The sequence below is a fragment of the Branchiostoma lanceolatum genome, chromosome 2, assembly GCF_035083965.1.
Source record: "Branchiostoma lanceolatum isolate klBraLanc5 chromosome 2, klBraLanc5.hap2, whole genome shotgun sequence".
Lineage (NCBI taxonomy): Eukaryota > Metazoa > Chordata > Leptocardii > Amphioxiformes > Branchiostomatidae > Branchiostoma > Branchiostoma lanceolatum.
The window spans coordinates 31071093-31090933 of NC_089723.1; the positions used below are offsets into that span (position 1 = coordinate 31071093).

General features: G+C 41.6%; 2 protein-coding genes across 3 annotated transcripts; one reads left to right on the forward strand and one right to left on the reverse strand.

Moving 5' to 3' along the window:
• Window positions 1-224: 224 nt before the first annotated feature.
• On the reverse strand, window positions 225-7958 carry LOC136426976 (uncharacterized). The gene is made up of 4 exons (XM_066415695.1): window positions 7953-7958; window positions 7077-7393; window positions 840-949; window positions 225-508 (listed from the first exon to the last, which is right to left on the reverse strand). The coding sequence occupies exons 1-4, from the start codon at window positions 7956-7958 to the stop codon at window positions 225-227; spliced, it is 717 nt and encodes a 238-aa protein (XP_066271792.1).
• Window positions 7959-8713: 755 nt separating this feature from the next.
• Window positions 8714-19359, forward strand: LOC136428582 (uncharacterized). 2 transcript variants are annotated; one of them, XM_066418205.1, is made up of 10 exons: window positions 8714-9056; window positions 9390-9463; window positions 9657-9707; window positions 10264-10314; window positions 10465-10515; window positions 10664-10696; window positions 11260-11343; window positions 13946-15142; window positions 15801-16023; window positions 16462-19359. In XM_066418205.1, exons 1-10 carry the CDS (start codon window positions 8867-8869, stop codon window positions 16605-16607), a joined length of 2100 nt encoding a protein of 699 aa, XP_066274302.1. In that variant the 5' UTR covers window positions 8714-8866; the 3' UTR covers window positions 16608-19359. The 2 variants fall into 2 exon arrangements, with proteins under 2 accessions (XP_066274302.1, XP_066274303.1); XM_066418206.1 differs by lacking the exon at window positions 10465-10515.
• The last annotated feature ends 482 nt before the right edge of the window (window positions 19360-19841 follow it).

The window sequence follows — 19841 nt, forward strand, 5'->3', positions numbered from 1 at the left end:
TATACAACAATTTTCCTGATGGATACATAGTAGGCTCTTCAGATCTCCCAGCTTGAGCTTATGCTAAGGGGAAAGACCAAAGTGAGAGTTTTGGATGCAATTATGTTCCAGGAATTTTTTTTGCAAACTTAAATGGGTTCATTGGAAGTGTATGAAAATATGCAATTCACAACGAAAGTCTATATTTTGTCATTTTGATTACATCCATGCAATTCCTATGAGACTCAAAAGCAGTGCCATACCGTCTTCTTTGTTGTGTATGCCTCTGTAGCATGGGCGAATGTTTCTTCATGTGTCCTCAGCAGGTCATGTGTACCTCCTTCACCACATGGATACTGATGCCGACGATCAATATGTGAGCCTCGTTCAAGGCACTTTGGGCAGCCATGATACCCATTGTGTGCTGTCATGTCCATTACCAGAGCCTTCGCCTGCAGATCGCATGAACAGGCCACCAGAAATGCCCGGCACACAAAGGGATCCGTGTCTGGTGGTCTCACTTCAAATCCTGGATAAAACAAAGGTCTTGCATTCAAGACGATTCTGCTTTCTAAAATTCCTAAGTACATGTAATACATAAAACAAAGTACAACAAAGGCTCTATTACTGTTTCTGATAATTAATTCAATATTCTGCATTCTAGGGAACAATAGTACCTGTAGGGTAAATAAATATCTACTGCACACTGGTGCACACAGTCAAAAAATAGGTGCACAGCTAGCTCCAATTTTGGGTGCACAAATGCACCCAGTATTTCAAACCGTGCAAATGACATTGATTGTGTAAGCCTACTTTTGCCATGTACATTATTGCATAATCCATAGCATTCAATCACTTACCATCTGCAAGAGCCTTGATGCTTTTTGCCAGAGGAGGGAGATAGATTCTCATAACGGGCTTCCATTCCCCAAACCATAGACCAGCGATCACCATATTCTCACGACGTGTCCTGCAAAATGTAAGGGAAAAATTATGCAAATGAGGTCCTCATTAGCATAATTTCCTAAAGGTACCTACATGTCAAATATGACATCCGTAGCTTTCACGGTAAGGGAAATACAAATTTTTGCATAAATTATGCAAATCAGGTCCTTATTAGCATACTTTATGGCAAGATGTAATCACCTTTCCAAATATAACATCCGTACCATGTAACATAAGGTACGTACAACTTTCTGCAATATCATTATAAAGAGCTACCACCCACATCTACTTTTTGGCAGAAGAAGAAGAAGAAAAAATCAGCTCCTCATTAGCATAATTTATGGCCAGGTGTGTTCACCTTTCCTCAAGGTACCTATATCTCAAATATGACATCCGCAGCTTTTAAGGTAAGAGAAATACTAGTTTTTGCATAGATCATGCAAATGAGGTCCTCATTAGCATAATTCATTGTCAGGTGTATTCACCTTTTCTAAAGGTACCTACATCTCAAATATAACATCCGTACCATGTAACATAAGGTATAACTTTCTGCAATACCATTAGTAGAGCTGCCACCTCACATCTACTTGGTTTTTGGTAGAAGAAGAAGAAAGAGGAAGAAGAAGAAGAACAGGCAAGCAAAAACAGTATATACCCTCCTAGGAGGGGAATATAATGATTGAAAAACTGACTTTCTTTGACATTGGTTTTAAGAGCTAATGTCTGTAAAAACACAAGTGCACGCAGTAAAAAAACGATTTGGCTTATATTTTGCACGGATATTTCTTGGCCCACAACCTCTGAAAATAGCTTTCTTTCTGCTCAACACACATCGTTGCCATGGCAACAGTCCAATCAAGCTTTGGGGCCATTTCGACATGTTTTTGCAAAGTTTAGATACTTTAACGTGGCGGAAAACTAGAAAGGCCAATTTTGGGACCGTTGCTTAAACTTATTAATTTAAAGAAAAATGACGTACAGATAAATATGTGCACTTGGCCATCCTCAAAACAATATGATTTTTTTAGGCTGAAAAAACGTTGCTTCTTGCCTAACTTTGAGATTCTATAAGTCTCAAACAGTACTATATTTCTGCTTCAAATATAGATTACATTAAATAGCTAAAAATGAATGCTTGCAAAGTTTGGACTCTTTTTTGATACCCTAAGGCTGCTTCCAGAAGTAGGTCATTGAAAAAAAGGAATAAAAAATCTGACAAAGTAAGATAACAGTTATCTACGATTGTACATATTGGAAAATTTCAAACTTTGATCCAGCACCAAGAGTTGGACTCACCATAAATTTTCGTTTGGACCTCCAACCTTCGTCAAATGTTCGATCCACTGCGTTGAACGCCGGGAAGTCGGAGATGTAATGACGTCAGCAGCGAATCGAAAACAGCAGGCAGACGGAATCTTCCACCGTCGCGGTTCAGGGAGGGGTGATGAGCCCTGATGTAAATCGCTTCCTTCACGCCCCTCACAAACCAGTCCTATTCCTTATCCAAAATGTGCACCTTATCAAGTGTCACTGTATGTCCCGGGACTCAATATGTATATGTACTGGGGCGTCTGTGCTCCAAAAACCTAGTTTTGAGTGAACGTGCCGTTTCCCCTATATGTACGTCTCTGTACACGGTCCTCTGATGTTCTGTCCTGCACAACGTATGTGGTAGATCACCCCACACTTTTGTTCTTTCAGTGTCTTGTCTTTGGGTGAAACTAACAACTGCCTTAGTGTCCGAGTTGTTTTGAAGCAGGTTTTAATGCCGTACATACTGAAAATACCACCAGAAATGCCAGGCACTCCTGAGCGACGACAAGACCTACAGTAAACTCGGTAAGAAAGACCCCACGTCTGATTACATTAGGAACTGTTGATTAAAGTATTGCAAAAAATCAAAAAGGAAAAAGGGATAGACCACTCAAAATACTACAAATTATATATCCCACTATTGAGCTTCCACCAAAATTTTATGGACTGCCTAAAATCCACAAGAACGGAACACCCCTTAGACCAATTGTGGGCAGTATTGACTTGATTACATATCCTAGTGCGAGACAATTAGCGGATATTTTATCCCCTTTGGTTGGACCATTGCCACACCATATTTAATTCGCAAGAGTAGAAGCCAACAAATTGCTACGTTCCTATGACGTCACAGCTTTGTTTATCTCAGTGCCAATAGGGAAAGCACTGGACATTATTTGTCAGAGACTAGAAGCAGATACAACCCTCGGACAGCGGTCTACACTTTGACCAGCACATGTGGTCAACTTGATGAAAGTTTGTTTAGACTGTACATATTTTGTTTACAATGGAATTTACCGCCAGGTTCATGGAGCAGTAATGGGCTCTCCAGTTTCTCCAATTGTTTGCAACCTTTTCATGGAACAACTACATTTGTAGCTATCAGTACTGCCCCACCCCCCCCCCTCCACCATATATATGGTGGTATCCCTACGTTGATGATACACTAAATTGAAGAAGGCCCACGCTGACGAACTCCATGAACATCTCAACAGTTTGGACCCAGACATCAAATTTATCACAGAGGAAGAACAGGACAGAACCCTGCCTTTCCTGGATACTCTCACAGTTGTGAAAGATGATGGTTCGTTGGACATAAGGATCTACCGTGAGAAAACCCACTCACACGGATCAATACTTTTAAACTTTAAATCCAACCATCCTCTCGAACAAAAACTAGGGGTCATCCGGACTCTCTTCCACAGGGTGGACAGTATTATTACCAACCCCCAGGACAGAGATACGGAGAAAGAACACATCACTCAGGCCTTGTTAAACTGTGGTTACCCGAAGCGGGCGGTTACGAGCAAAGGCAACTGCACCCAAACCCACGACCACACTTAGTAGTATTCAAATGCCTTCCATGAGACAGAATAAGGCTTTGGTTGTCTTGCCTTACGTCACGAATCTCTTGGAAGCTCTGCAGAGGATTTTCAGTACGCACATTGTGGGGTGATCTACCACATACGTTGTGCAGGACAGAACATCAGAGGACCGTGTACAGAGATGTACATAGGGGAAACGGCACGTTCACTCAAAACTTCGGAGCACAGACACCCCAGTGCATAACGTTGTTTAACATAAATTCGCGGGGTAATTAAATTCGCCATTTTTAGAAACGGTTTATTTTAGGGATATGTGCTAGATGCAAAATCAGTTTTAACGCCAGCAATGCAAAACGAATAGACTAACGTATTTAGAACAATGGATGAAAAGCTCAAAAACTCTCCGTCCCTTATTGACAGAGTCTGGGGGCTTAGTAGGAGAATCACACTGCATGGTTGTTCACTGGTTTATAAGACAAATGTTACATCCGCTTCCTGCTAAACACAATCATTTACAAGCCAACTTATTGCAATCTCTTTTGCTAACCTGCAACTGCATTCTAAGTGTGATCGCAACTGCATTCTAAGTGTGATCAATCATCAAAACATTGTATTTTTCTTTGGTCACGTTTATATGACCTTGGCACTCTCTTCAAGTCGAGATGGGCACAACAGCTGCTGTGTAAAAGCTAATTAGTGGCAAGATATTAATGACGAATCTTCTCTCCTGGAATAATGTTTGCACCTGTCCAAGAGCAATGTCATTCTGCGTGCGGCGGACGGTAGTTTCAGGTTGAAATATTATTGTGTCAGCACGACTAGAGAGAAAATCTAAGATATATAGCATTAGTGCAATGTTAATACATGATACTAACAGAATAACAGAAAAAAGGATGGTTTATTGTTCTGCCAGATTGATTTCAATCAACTATTATCGGGAAAATGGCAATTTTATGTTAACCAACGTTACATATTGAGTCCCCGGGACATACAGTGACACTTGATAAGGTGCACATTTTGGATAAGGAATAGGACTGGTTTGTGAGGGGCGTGAAGGAATCGATTTACATCAGGGCTCATCACCCCTCCCTGAACCGCGACGGTGGAAGATTCCGTCTGCCCGCTGTTTTCGATTCGCTGCTGACGTCATTACATCTCCGACTTCCCGGCGTTCAACGCAGTGGATCGAACATTTGACGAAGGTTGGAGGTCCAAACAAAAATTTATGGTGAGTCCAACTCTTGGTGCTGGATCAAAGTTTGAAATTTTCCAATATGTACACCGATGAGCTCTCATGCGAATATCTATGTACGTTTTTTTCTGTCAAATGTTGACCTTAGTGTTGTTTATAAATTGCATGCTTGCAAAGGTTTAAATGCTCTTTTCTCTTGCTGTGGACTTGTCCCTGAAAGTAGGTCATTTTTACACTTGTCCTCTTTAATTTTTGGCTTCTTTAATTTGAACTAATTAAGATACCAAAGGCAAAGTAAGATTTGTTTCTGACTCAATTATTCTTAATCAAATCTTGACCTAAGTGTTTCAAATGGATGGTTTCTTGTTTCATTGCTGTGTTGCTGTCCCTGAAAGTAGGTCATTCCTTACAATAAACTCCCTTTGAGCTGATAAAAACACCAAAGTGAACTTCTTTTCACTTCGGACATTTTATCATGTGTGAACCATAGTGTTGTTCACCAAATGAAAAGTTTTAAAGGTTCGGTTCTTGTTTCATTGTTGTGTGGTTGTCCCAGAAATTAGGTTATTATTTACACTCGTTCCTACATGTTATTCAGATGGTGGCTGTCTTTCAGTTGAACCGCAGAGCTCTATGAGCATCGGTTCTGCGCAGCCTTCTCTGAGACGGCGTTCGCCGGGTCACGGCCGAACCTGGGTTTGACCCTGTTGCATGGGTGTAAACAACTACCCGTGGTGCAAGAAAAATACCTCAGACCTACATAATTTTTATACTTTTTCATATCTACAGGACTTGCCCAGTACATCTATGTAGATCAAGGAACTTTGGTATGAATTTAAAGCTGAAGATATGGGCTATCCCACTGTGGAAATAGCTGATTGGATCTAGGTGAACTCAACATCTTATGAGGTGTGGACCTAGTGGTTCTGATGGCTGGGATGATGATCAGAAACACATGGTGCAGAACATGACCTAGTTTAATGAAAGGGCTAAGGCTCTCTTTACATTATACTTTTGCCGTCAGCGCCACTGGCGTCAGCGCCACTGGCGACATCGGGAACCCCGTGTAAAGACAATTCCCGTCGACGAAGTCCCGCTGTCAACAAATTTTCTCCCGTCAGCTTCGAAGCCGTCGCCCGTCAGCACAGCGGGAGTCCCCGTCAACTTCAAACTCCGTCTAAAGAGAATACGTCGGGCTCGCGTCAGCGGGAGTCAGGGTTTCGGCGATTAGCATAAAGCACGCATTGATTAGCATACTGTAAGTCTACTTAGATCCCCGGTATATATATATAGAGAGAGATTCGCGGGATGAGCATGGAATATCTACACATAGACAAGGCTTTGCATTGTAGTTTAATACGGGCGGGGAGACGCCGTCTACCGTTGTACAATCATACAATTTTGTTTCTTGCTTTTGTTATGCTTACGCCGGATACTTTCTACAAGATGGCGAAATGCAAGCACCGCAGGTGTCTGTCAGATTTCCGGGCGGTGTGTCTAGAGACGTCGCGACAGCGGTCTCCCGACGGCGGGAAATTTCGCCGCTGACGGGAAAAACGTAATGTAAACTGCGCCTAAACAGAAACAAGACAGCAGGACTGGCGACAGCAGGAACCCAGTGTAAAGAGAATTTGTTTTGTCATAGGCTCGAGATAAAAGTGGTTGGAAGGAGAGGGATGGGCTGCGCCTTCCAATACTGTGCCCTAGACATACATGTAGCAGATAACAACCCACTATCCCTCTGGCCTCAAAAATACTATTGGACTGCCTTTACCTTTACCTTTACATAGTACACAACAATTAACCCTACATTGTATACTTAGTTCTTTGCACTTTGGCTACCCAAAGCCATTTGACTACTGTAGTAAGCTGTATTTATGGTTTTAATTTTTCATCGCTCATCAAAGTGCTGCTAGCTTTTCATGCTACTTATTCTGTACATTGTTCTTAATTTATTTCATGCTGAAATCTGCAGGGTTAGGTGCAAGCCTTGATGATAGACATGTATATGTTATACATATGGCACAAATGTTAAGGGTTGGAAACTGTCCAAATGCATTGCAGCTCATGTTAATTACCAAAAAGGTCAAACAAAATGCACTTACCGCATTCTAAATGGTAACTCGTTAATCGCCAAATAAACTGGCCAAAGTCCGTAGTTTGAAGACCGGAACACTTTGATTCCGTCTGTGTTCATGATGAATGAAATGTTGCGCTGGTCCTGAAGTTCTGCGATGCTGTTGTAGATAGAGCCATCTGTTATATCTTCTATGGCTGAGGGGTGTTTTTTCTTTCGTTGCCTCTGTCTGATGATAGCTTGGTGGAAGTCTTTCCCTACGAAAACATGAAAATTGGACAAATGACGACAATGATTGCATATAGAATTAGATATGGGGTATAACCAAAAATACACAAATTTGCACTACCATATTTACAAGTTACAGACTTCTAGTTATAGGTTAGATGTGGCATTTCTACACATATAATTTGGAAGAAATAAAAAGTATGTATACAACTTGAATCAATTAATTATCAAGGAAACTGAATAAAGCAAAAAAAATTTAATTGTGTACATATATCATAAGACTTACTTTGAAACATTGCTTGGAGTTGTGACACAATGCTCATTTCCAAGAAGTAGAATGTTGACCGTTCCGAGCTTAAGTTGACTTCGCACTTGCTGCATACAGCATCATCAGAGGAAACCGCTGTCAGGCAAGCTGAACAGAAGTAGTGTCTTTTAACGGGAAAAGTCACGTTCCTTAAACTGAAAAACTTGTCAAAAAGGTGCTTGGACGTGCAGAACAGGCTGTCGTACTGGGTGTGTAGTCCAATCAGGGTAAGGAGGTCTACCACAGCACTTGAGGTGAGGTGGTGAGATAATATGAATGCCATAACCAGCACCATACTCTCACCATAGCTCAACTGTGAGCCAGGATGAAGAGGCAACTTCTCCACTTCAACCCTGTTCCCTGACTCACGGGCATTGTTGTCCTCAGATCGAAACCAGGAAAATGCCTTAGTGAGGGATTCCCGTTGTTCATCCAAGCATTCCCAGTCTTCACCACAATATTCTGAGAAATCATTTTGCTCCAAAACATCTAAATTACTGTTCTCCATGCTGTTTGCTTAGAAGTAGAAAATGTCAGACTGGGGTCTGACTCAGTGAAATACAAAAGGCTTAGAGCACATGGTCTGAGGTCTTAAAATCTATCCCATCTGAATTCTGATTAGACATGGTTGTCCCCTTTGACATATTACTTACACTTACGGATATGACTCACTCCTTTAGGATCTGGGATTGGTTGGTCAAACATTATGCAAATACACATGTGGCCCACATTACCTCAGCCAAAAAAGCGGGAAATTTGTGTCAGTGTTTTGATGTCCAACTGCAGACTGCCCATTTTGGAGATCCTGGCTTTGTGACATAAGACTCTTCTTCTTCGAGAACCTTGCATAAGTAAATATGTCAGCAAGACTTCATTACAAGGGTAAGTTCTGACTTTGTTATTTGTCTTGAAAGTTCACAAGCCTGCATTGAGACTATATCATCATGTTATAATGACCATGTGTGTCCTTTCACGTTGCAATTGTGAACATTGGTAAATCAAGCTCAAGTTAGTCCATACTCACTTTATAGTTTCTATACTTGACTCTGGTTTTGTGACTGTACGAAATTAAGGGGGGGGGGGTCGTCTGGGGGGAGGACCTCGGAGAAAAATTTTGACCTGGGGGGAGGGCCTAGAAAAATTGTTTTGACCTGGGGGAAGGCCTCAAGAAAAAGATTTTAACCCAACCCTCTGTCAACCGGCCCTATAAATTTAGTAGAGTACCCTTAACAGTGCTTCCTCGTAATTTTTGCATTTTTGTTGAGATAATTCACTTCAGTGCAATGTTCCTTAAACTTCCAGATCCAAAATGGCTGTATGTGTTATGGGGGGAGACAGGCCACGTCTGTGATGCTGCAAAACTGGTTGTTCCCACTGGGAAGACCAAGCGAGACATCGCCAAAGTAGGGGAAACTGTCGTTGTCGAAGACCTTGATGGAAGGCATGAGGGCACTGTGCTTTACAGTACTACAGGTTTGTGCTTATGCATGTACGTAGATCGCTATGGTTTTGTTATATTCATGATTACACAATAATACATTGTACAATCATGGCATTTCCTGTGTTTTTGAGAGGATGTATTGGCCATATACATGTATACCTCTGAATGTGTGGGTGGGTTCTTTCAATATCAGAAATAACAGCTTGAATGTTAATGACACAAGATACTTATTATTGGTAAATCAGAATATTTTCTACGGAGTAGTGAAGAGTTGTTTGCAAAATGGTTATCATTAATTTTGGCGTTACAACTGCAATGATTGAAATACTCTGAATACTTTGTAAAATAATTCTTTTTTTTTTCAGGGGATTACTCAGATGCTTCTGCCTTTGCTTTAGCTTATGACAAGAAACTTGATTGCAAGAAGAAACCAAAAAGGGTAAGTCTGATACCAGTCCACATTCCTAAATGTTACACAGTAAAAATACTGAAAGTGCTCAGACAGATGCCTGCACACAGCTAGCCGTATCAAGTTTCTAATGCTCATTCCCTTACAAATGGTGCATGTATAATATGCCAGTTGATTGGTCTAGCTTAGTTGATAAAGTGAGTTGTATCTTGTTGCTTTATAGAAAGCTGCAGGTGCAAAACGAGCTGCTACTTCTGCAGAGGGCAATAACAAGGTTTGTACTCAAATGTGACAGTATGAAATATATCAAAGACAATGGTACATTTTCATGAGCTTGGTGATTTGTTTTCAGTGATTGAATATACATAGGTCTAGCTTAGTTGATTAAGTGTCACTGAGTGTTGTATCTTGTTGCTTTATAGAACGCTGCAGGTGCAAAACGAGCTGCTACTTCTGCAGAGGGCAATAACAAGGTTTGTACTCAAAAATGTGACAGTATGAAATATATCAAAGACAATGGTACATTTTCATGAGCTTGGTGATTTGTTTTCAGTGATTGAATATACATAGGTCTAGCTTAGTTGATTAAGTGTCACTGAGTGTTGTATCTTGTTGCTTTATAGAAAGCTGCAGGTGCAAAACGAGCTGCTACTTCTGCAGAGGGCAATAACAAGGTTTGTACTCAAATGTGACAGTATGAAATATATTAAAGACAATGGTACATTTTCATGCATGCATGAGCTTGGTGATTTGTTTTCAGTGATTGAATATAAATAGGTCTAGCTTAGTTGATTAAGTGTCACTGAGTGTTGTATCTTGTTGCTTTATAGAAAGCTGCAGGTGCAAAACGAGCTGCTACTTCTGCAGAGGGCAATAACAAGGTTTGTACTCAAAAATGTGACAGTATGAAATATATCAAAGACAATGGTACATTTTCATGAGCTTGGTGATTTGTTTTCAGTGATTGAATATACATAGGTCTAGCTTAGTTGATTAAGTGTCACTGAGTGTTGTATCTTGTTGCTTTATAGAAAGCTGCAGGTGCAAAACGAGCTGCTACTTCTGCAGAGGGCAATAACAAGGTTTGTACTCAAATGTGACAGTATGAAATATATTAAGGACAATGGTACATTTTCATGAGTGAAGTGATTTGTTTTCAGTGATTGAATATACATAGGTCTAGCTTGGTTGATAAAGTGAGTGTTTTTTTGTTGTTGTTGCTTGATTCAGGCCAGCAAGGAGACTACAAAGAAGAAGAAGAAGGTATGAATATATAATCAAGCAGAATATCCAGATTTTGCAATACTAGATTAGTCTTGAGCAAACTTTTTTTTACAATGGACAAAAAATCATGAATTTAGAAACTTCTCAGTTGATGCTCAAGTTTACTGGTTTAAATGACTTGTTTCTGAGTCTGTTGTATACATTTGCATGATAAATATGTAAAATTCTGTTAACCTTAAGCTGCCAGGTCTTTTAGCCAAGTAAAAATCAAAAATGTTTGACCCCTGACCTCCCTCACGAAACCCGCGAAACACCCGGCGGCGCTAACTCCCCTAACTTCCCGGCTTCGCGCGCTACACGCACGCAAAGCTGTTTTGTTCTGGGGACTACCCTATCCCGGTTATAACCGGGTCCAGCACACAAGGCATATTTCTGTATCCCTAATTAAGTCGGGACTGGCAGCTTAAGGGTTTTAAGCAACAAAGTTTTGGCGCATCTTGTTTACAAACAGTCAACCTTAGAGGGGGAACCAGCGACATAGTTAGAAATCAGAACTACAAATTCAAAGCTGTATAATGATCAAAATTTTTAACCACATACAGCCAAAGACACCTGAGGAAATCAACATTGCCAAGCACAGGCAAGACACCATGAACAGCTCTGCTGAAGAGCTGTTAGGGTTGATGGTAAGTTCTATTTAAGTTTATCATGGAATGCATGCCACAAAACAAAAAAATTGTTCATATAAAAATCCAATTGAAAATTGCAGTCAATTCTTATACAGTAGAATCCACTTAATTGCACAACTGATTAATGCACACTCCATTCAATTTCACCGAATCCCCAAATCCCAAGCCGGTTCCCATTTACTCCATTGTTAGCAATTCAGCATATCTGCACGGCGCATTGTCAGCAATGCCGGATAACAGCACTAAATTCGTTCAAACATCATTGATAAGTTACCAAAAGTTAAGTTAAGATCCTCCCACACCATAAGGTGTATAGGGTGGTGCCAATCTCCGATTCATAGCCGTGGGCCACACTGGGGTGCAATCACTGCAGTAGGGGGCTAGTCCACTGGCAGTCAGGAATGTGTCCATACTGTTTCAGAAGTATGTACTATTTCTATAAAGTCTTTGGTATGACTCAATGCGCCTCTTACCAAAAAGGTGCGCTAAAATTGACAAATACGGTGCAAATGTGCCAATAAGTGCCTGTGTAGAGGCACAATACTGCTAACGTGTTTAAAAGAAGGTGGTCTCCATTGACACGTTGATAGCGATCGTATGGGGGTCGCACCATAAAGAGATGCATGCCTGCCACTGGTGGCATTATGCTTTGGTAGTTAGCATATGTTGTACTCAATAAAAATTGGTCTCTACCTGTACACTGTCTTATTACTGTGAATGCATTTAAGTTTGCTGGGATTTGATTTCGCATTAATGATGACATGGGGTGTTGTCGGTGCTGCAATGATAAAAGACCGGCGTCTTTACGTCCATCTTGTCGTAAACCATACAGAGACTTGGCAAGGGCTACAGACGTGTAGACAAACAAAGCTGTCGCTTTTGGCTGTGCGGTGCTGACGTGATCATCTGTCACATTGTTTTATGGCAGAACTTAATTCATGTCCTAAAAACTTCCTACAATCACCCGAAGGATGTATACGTGGGTTCGGCTCTGCTACTAGGAGAATGATCTGTCACTGATCTAAGTCATCTAACCATATCTACCCACTGGATACCTAGCACAATGCATTGTGCAGTAATTCACTACCATGGTGTACAGGGCATATGTTACAGTGGAACCTTCTCATTGGAGACAGACATAAGAAGCACTAAAACAACACCTTGTGAAAGTACTTACCCTAAGTTCAATCTCAAAAATTATTCTGCACCACATAGCCACAAGGGCATACTTGATAGCTATGCAAAGAAAACAGGCTCTTATCCAGCTCGAACGACGAGTACAGGTCCCGGAAGTAAACAAACCTTACATTTGACCCAGATTTTGGCTGTATTCATCCGCTCAGGGCAGACCTGACCAAAGTACTTACATATGTTCTTACGCCAACTTATCTGGTGAAATCAACAAATTCTGACCAAAATAGGAAAGCTTAGACCCTACCTGTTCTTTCTAAACAAAAAAGTCTCCAGATTGGGCCAAAATTTTCAAGGAAAATAAAGGTTTTCAAGGATTTTAAGTTGGCACTACAAACTTTAAGCTATTCCCATTTTTGGCCTCCGCCGTGCATGTCCACTGTAACATCTACCCTACACAGTCAAATCTGTCCAAACATTCACCAATTACACACTTCCCAGAAATCCCGGTGACCTTTGACATTACAGTCCCAGATAGAACACATTGTCTGGTCAAGAAAATTACATAGTACAGTTTCTCTTTAGGCAGCAACAGTTTCTCTCAGCGTGTGAAACAAAGGAGTAAACAGCTAAAACCTTGTAATGAGTAGAAGGACGGTAAAACATAGAAACTAATGAGTTGTTAGGTAAATATAGTAGGGATGTGAATTTGACTTGGTGGAGAAAAGTATTTTTCGGGACAACTAGCCAACACGTAGCCACTCAACTGTTGCTCTTAGCTCACGTCTCGTGTACCGTCTTCGTTCTTTGTTGTGTTTAAACCCTATCCTGAGCACAGTTTGGAACCAGACTGCCGTCTCTGACTGTTCTACTCGGAAAGAACTGAATGTCCTGTGTCCACAGGCCATCATGTTTCTTGTTTTCGCACACTGAGAGAAACTGTACTACATCATTTTCTTGACCAGACAATGCATTCTGGGACTGAAATGTCAAAAGTCACCGGGAATTCTGGGAAGTGTTAAATCGGTGAATGACAGGGGCCTCTCTGGTGCTTACTGATTTCACTCACTGTGTCTTGATATGTCTTTTCTGGGGATTTCAAATTTACTGTTTTAATACATAAACAAGGCCAAAACAAGAGGGGAAGTTTGCATAACGAAAGCTTTCTTACATCTAAATGTATGCAAACAAGCTCATACAGCACACCGATGTTTATAAACTATTCACCTCCTGTATGATACAGTGTACTACCGGTCCAGCTGGGCAATTTCGCATTCTTGCACCAGCCGGATAATTGCACCAAATACGCTGACAAATGGGATATGCAATTAAGCGAAGTCTACAGTATCTTACTTGACTTTCATGGGATATGAAATTAAGATAATTCCTTTGTACTTTCTATCAGTATATATATATGTGTTGTTGTTCTTCACCTATGGTGATAAAGCATTCCATTTTCCAACAACAGAACCCGGGTGCAGTCAACAAACCTGAAAAAACCCTCGGACCCCAGCCTGAAGCTCCCGGAGACGCCCAGCCTGAAGCCCCGGGAAATGCCCAGCCTGAAGCCCCGGGACACACCCAGCCTGAAGCCCCCAAAGATGCCCAGCCTGAAGCCCCCGGAGACGCCCAGCCTGAAGCCCCGGGAAATGCCCAGCCTGAAGCCCCGGGACACACCCAGTCTGAAGCCCCCAGAGATGCCCAGCCTGAAGCCCCGGGACACACCCAGCCTGAAGCCCCGGGAAATGCCCAGCCTGAAGCCCCCGGAGACGTCCAGTCTGAAGTCCCCGGAGACGCCCAGTCTGAAGCCCCCGGACACGTCCAGCCTGAAGTCCCCGGAGACGCCCAGTCTGAAGCCCCCGGACACGCCCAGCCTGAAGCCCCCGGACGCGTCCAGCCTGAAGCCCCCGGACGCGTCCAGCCTGAAGCCCCCAGACACGTCCAGCCTGAAGCCCCCGGACGCGTCCAGCCTGAAGCCCCCAGACACGTCCAGCCTGGAGTCCCCAGACACGTCCAGCCTGGAGTCCTCGGACACGTCCAGCCTGGAGTCCTCGGACACGTCCAGCCTGGAGTCCCCAGACACGTCCAGCCTGGAGTCCCCAGACACGTCCAGCCTGAAGCCCCCGGACACGTCCAGCCTGGAGTCCCCAGACACGTCCAGCCTGGAGTCCCCAGACACGTCCAGCCTGAAGCCCCCAGACACGTCCAGCCTGGAGTCCCCAGACACGTCCAGCCTGGAGTCCTCGGACACGTCCAGCCTGGAGTCCCCAGACACGTCCAGCCTGGAGTCCCCAGACACGTCCAGCCTGAAGCCCCCGGACACGTCCAGCCTGGAGTCCTCGGACGCGTCCAGCCTGGAGTCCCCAGAAACGTCCAGCCTGAAGCCCCCGGAGACGGACAGGAACTGTTCCAGCAGGAAGCCTCTCTTGAAGATCCTCCCTTGCCCCCACCTCAAACTGGCCTGCCTCCCATCCCCATTGAGTCGCCAATCCATACCCGTCATCCCCTCACTACCCCTCATCAATTCCGGGCTCATCCACAGTATCATGAACCTCGCCCCTTGCAGTTCTCTCCACCCGCACCACCTAACTTCCCCAGCCGGCCACCCCTGATGAATATCTCCAACACCCAAGGGCGTGTGAAATATCCACTTCAGTCCCCTCTGGTAATTATGTCTTTGATAATAATAATAATAATAATGATGATGATTTATTGCGAAGGCTAATTGCAAATAACTTACCTAAAAGAACAGGGTACAAAGTAGGTTTTCAAGTGGCTAAACAAGATTATACAAACATAATTGTCTATAACAAATGAAGGGTTTGACTTCTCTTTTGTAAGCATTGGAAGACGTAATGTCCCACCTTTTCTATAAGTTGTGAGGTTTTGGTAGTTAAAAGAAGAACAGTCTTTTTGTCTGTAAGCTTAGAGAAATTCAGACAGATTTTTAGTGGTATGAATAGACAACTCATTTCGTGCATTATCATGAAGTGAACTGTTTGAAATTAGTGTATTTCGTTTTCCACAGCATTTATACTGCAATAGGTACAAAGTCTTCTATACCTGCCTCTTTTTATTTCAAGAGGATGACCACGGACTCTAACTTTGCTAATGGCTGAACGCAGATCAAAATCTGCAAGAGTGAGATAACTCAGATATTGTACAATGGTTTTACATTTTGCATAAAATCTTAATAACTTGTATCCTAAATAATGTCATTTGTAGCATCACGATTACACTAGATTATGTTTCATTCAAACAGTGTCTTGTGATGATAAGAAATTATATACAAAAGAAAGTTGAAGTTTCATTACATTTTTCAGAGCACAGTGCAGTCACCAGTTCCCCTGGGGACGGGGAACCTTGGCGTAGTGATTTTCCCCAGTCAACTGCTCAATGCTGAGCTGACGACTGGGGGAAGTCCTACTGCCTATGCCAGAAAGCTTGTGGACTTATACTTTACGAAGGAAGTGCTGGCCGTATCCAGCTATAAGGGAACTGGGAAATATGGTGCCTTGGATGAGGACATCATGGCAGCAATCAAGTGTGAGTATCTAATAATTCAAATAAGTAAATGCTGTAATATCAATGAAACACAGTCAATACACATGTTGTACCCAATTCTCTACTGAAATATACGAAATTACAAGTTCATCTTTTGATACCATGCAATGGCAATACATGTACATTGAATTTAGTGACAATGTTATCAGTATAGTTGCTTTGAAGTTATTTATTTATTTATTGTCAAATGTCACAGTACACTACACTGACTCTCTAGGCAGCACAGCTGATGTTTGAGAGTCAACATTGAGGGACAGACACATACATACCAGTTGCTTTAAGAACTAATTATTTTCTTCAGTAGTCATTTATGAGCATTTTCCAATATATTTGAAGTTTATATCAATAAAATATTTTCTCCAAAAATATATCATATCACCACCCAATCAAAATGGAATGCTAACAATTTTTTTTTTCCAGCTGCAACCATCATCAAATTCCCTGACTGCCAAGGCCGCCACTCCGTACCATTTAGCCTTATAGTCAACAATAAATGCACCAAGGCAAGAAAATACTTTAAGAACCAAAAGGAAAGGCCACGATGTTTCCCAGATGACACACTGTAAGCAGGCCCTGGTGACGCCAAATTTTACTCAAATGCTCTACAAAATGTACAAAGGCCGATTGTATCACACATTGAGTTGATAATACTTACATTTCTATTCATAGTTCGTATAGCTTTTGATATATTCATATTCCACAATGTGCATCTTGGCTTCATGTGCCATCGATGGTATTAGCAGCAATTAAGCTCTACAGTGGCAAAACTTGTTTTATTAGATCCCAACTGAGCATGATTTCTGTACTGTTTCTTGGGGGGGAGGGGGGCTAAAGCATTACAATACAAGGTGTATTAATGCTTATCATAGCCTAATGTAAGAACAGTAGTCAGTACCATTATAAGGTTGAAAAGCTATCCGTTATTATTCTAAGGTTACACATCAAAACATATTGTTTGTATTTCTTTGATTACTTATGAGGTTTAAACTTTATTCCGGTGAATAGCGATCTGTTTTCTTGCTCCCACTTCGGGTTTCCGGCATGAGCCGCCATCTTGAATGGCGGCCATCTTGTAACGAGCCTAATTACCCATTCGCAATGCGCGCTTCCTCACCATTGTACTTCCCACCATGCTGTAAGTAGAGTTTAGTCCAAGTTCACCCAGCAGGGTTCTGCGTGACAATTCTAACACGTTCAAAATATTCCACATTACTCTAAATCATAAAGTTTCAGAATCTTTAAAAAAAAGGGAAACAAAGGGCTGACGTGATAATTTGCAAACTTTCTAAAAACAGCCATTGCCCATTGTCACAAACACCCTCAAGGTAATTTCTACTGGACTCTACAACCATGATTTGGTTAAAACTTTCAAAAGGATGTGATCATTGCCTGAGGCTTTGTCATTATTTTAGAAGTGCTTGCCTGATTGTATCTATGATTTGATTCTTTATAAATTCTTCTGATATCATGTTACTTTCCCAGAACATGTAATGTTTTTCGACAGATAAAAAGTCTTACTTTTGGAGGTCATTTTTGTGATCTCTTTTTTTTCGGATTAGCCTAACATACTAGACTTCCCTCTCTTTTAAAGACTGACCTCTGATAAAAGGGTCCCATGTTTTTGTTTGATTGCTGCTTGCCAAAGTTGTTTGTTTAGTTTTATCCTGGCAGTTGTGCATGTTTTTTTAGTTTTTGGCTGGCTTTTCATGTGACATCAGTGAAGTGTAGGTGAAAAGATTTTTTTTTGCTTACAATCTGCACATCAGCTTTTAGATTTTAGACAAAGCTTTGTTTTATGGCATCTCTATGATTGAAAAATACCCAATTATGGTCTCAGCTTGATATTTCGGGGAGATGCCCTAGGAACAATTTTTTTGCCAGAGGCGCAACAATTGTGTTTGGGTCATGCTGCCCGGTAAAATTTGAAAATCTTAACCCTATGAAATGCTATTTCCTCAGTTTTGAGGGGCAACTTTGCTGGAAGAATGTACTGTACCAAGTACCTTAAACACTTGTAAACTTGAATTGTGAAAAAAAATTCATGGCCCTCCCCCAACCCCTATCTTAGTCTGTGGCCCTCCGCCCCAAGGCACCAGCCCTCCCCCTAAATGTCCTATGGTCCCCTACATGTAGGTCATCTAGTCAGACATATGATATGGCCACATATGGTATGACCTTTCTCTGACCTTAGGTTTGTGCACTGGTGGAACAACATCAGGAATTTGCTCATCTGAGCCTGACTGTCCTGTTTCACAGTTCCAGGCTCTACCTTCACCAAACAGTGTCTATCTTCATCAAACAGGATAACACTCAGGCTTAAGCCCACCCTATAGTGAATGATTTTTTATCCCTTTGTAGAATAATTAGGGATAACTAATAATAACTAATTACTCTACTCTACTCTACTCTACTCTACTCTACTCTAGAAGAGAAAGAGATATTAGATGCTAAACATTAAAAAGTATCTATCTTTTATTAATCACTTGTGACAGAAATTTGTGGCAAAGTTATTTTTGACCAGCTACGACTAATTATGGAGTCTCAAGAATTTTAACAATTTAAGAATTTTCCCAAAAGCTGACTTTTAAATGGATACCAAGAGCACGTCAGATTGAAAGGGAAAACGTTAGATTATTCACCTTGAATATTTACCTTAAACTTATTTGAAGCAGTTTTTCAGTCTGCAGATAGATTTGCTCAAATTGAGATCCAAGCATACCCTTGGGCAAAAGATTGTGTTTACCGACTTGATTCCTTATGTATGTGTCTGTCCTTTACCTCAAGCTGAAGTCACTGTCAGAGAAACCTCCACACTTAGACAAGATAATAGATCAAGGTGGATTCACCAGGCAACCTCAACCATCCAGGCGGGAGATGATCTGTTTTGAATTCTAAAACTGACTGTATGGTCTGTATGTTATAATGCTAAAATGAGAAAATTGGGTCATTCAACAATGGCCATTTAACAAGTCTTGATTATGTCTCCAAAAGGCAGGCCTCCAAGCTGTAGCAGACATGATCAAAGAAATACCAATTAGGACATGGCTGATTTCAAACTAAACAAAAACAATATCAAATTCAACTAGCCTGATAAGTGAAGCAAAGTCTCCATGTGTAACCTGTCTAACTCAGTATCAGGTTCGCACAAAGGAAGGCTTGAATCACTTGGATGATAATACGAAGCAAGGTGTCCAGCTCAGGATAAGTGCTACTAGACAAGTACAGTACATGAATATGTATACTGTTTCCAAATGTACTCAATTATGATACAAAATCCCTCACTCATTGATTACCTGTTATTAAAACCATTGGACCCAATACACTGTCTGACTTCGCATCCTTGTAAGCATATTTGTTGTCCTTATGTATATATAGGTATCTATATGTGTTATCTATTAGGTATCTATATGATCGGACTGCACAGCCACCGGAGAACCTGTTCCAGAAGAGGGCGCGTGCCATCGTCTGTACAGACGGAAGGAGGCCGATGATGATGATATGTGTTAATAAATGAATGAATGTCAGCCTGTACCAATCATCCCAGAGGTTTAGGAAATTTATCACAGCTTCATGGAGTTTGGAGATCGCAAATAGGATTCTGATCATTAGGTATTCGTTTGGGCTCAGTCTAGACTTGCAACACTTTAACCGATCCGTGTTGCTTATCGTTACTCAAGAGGAGATAAGGGCGGTTTTTCGTGGAACTGACCCAGACCACATTCCAACCAGGATCTGCGCTGCTTCAGCGGGGGGCTGTTCGCTTGGGAAGTCATGATAATGATATGCTAATAAGCCTGCGC

Coding starts and splice junctions, on each gene's coding strand:
- LOC136428582 (XM_066418205.1), top strand. CDS start 8,867: ATGTTCCTTAAACTTCCAGATCCAAAATGGCTGTATGTGTTATGGGGG. Junction 9,708..10,263: donor CTGCAGAGGGCAATAACAAG/GTTTGTACTCAA, acceptor GTTGCTTTATAG/AAAGCTGCAGGTGCAAAACG. Junction 11,344..13,945: donor AAGAGCTGTTAGGGTTGATG/GTAAGTTCTATT, acceptor TTCCAACAACAG/AACCCGGGTGCAGTCAACAA.
- LOC136426976 (XM_066415695.1), bottom strand. Junction 950..7,076: donor GAGTTACCATTTAGAATGCG/GTAAGTGCATTT, acceptor TACATTTTGCAG/GACACGTCGTGAGAATATGG. Junction 509..839: donor CATCAAGGCTCTTGCAGATG/GTAAGTGATTGA, acceptor TGTTTTATCCAG/GATTTGAAGTGAGACCACCA.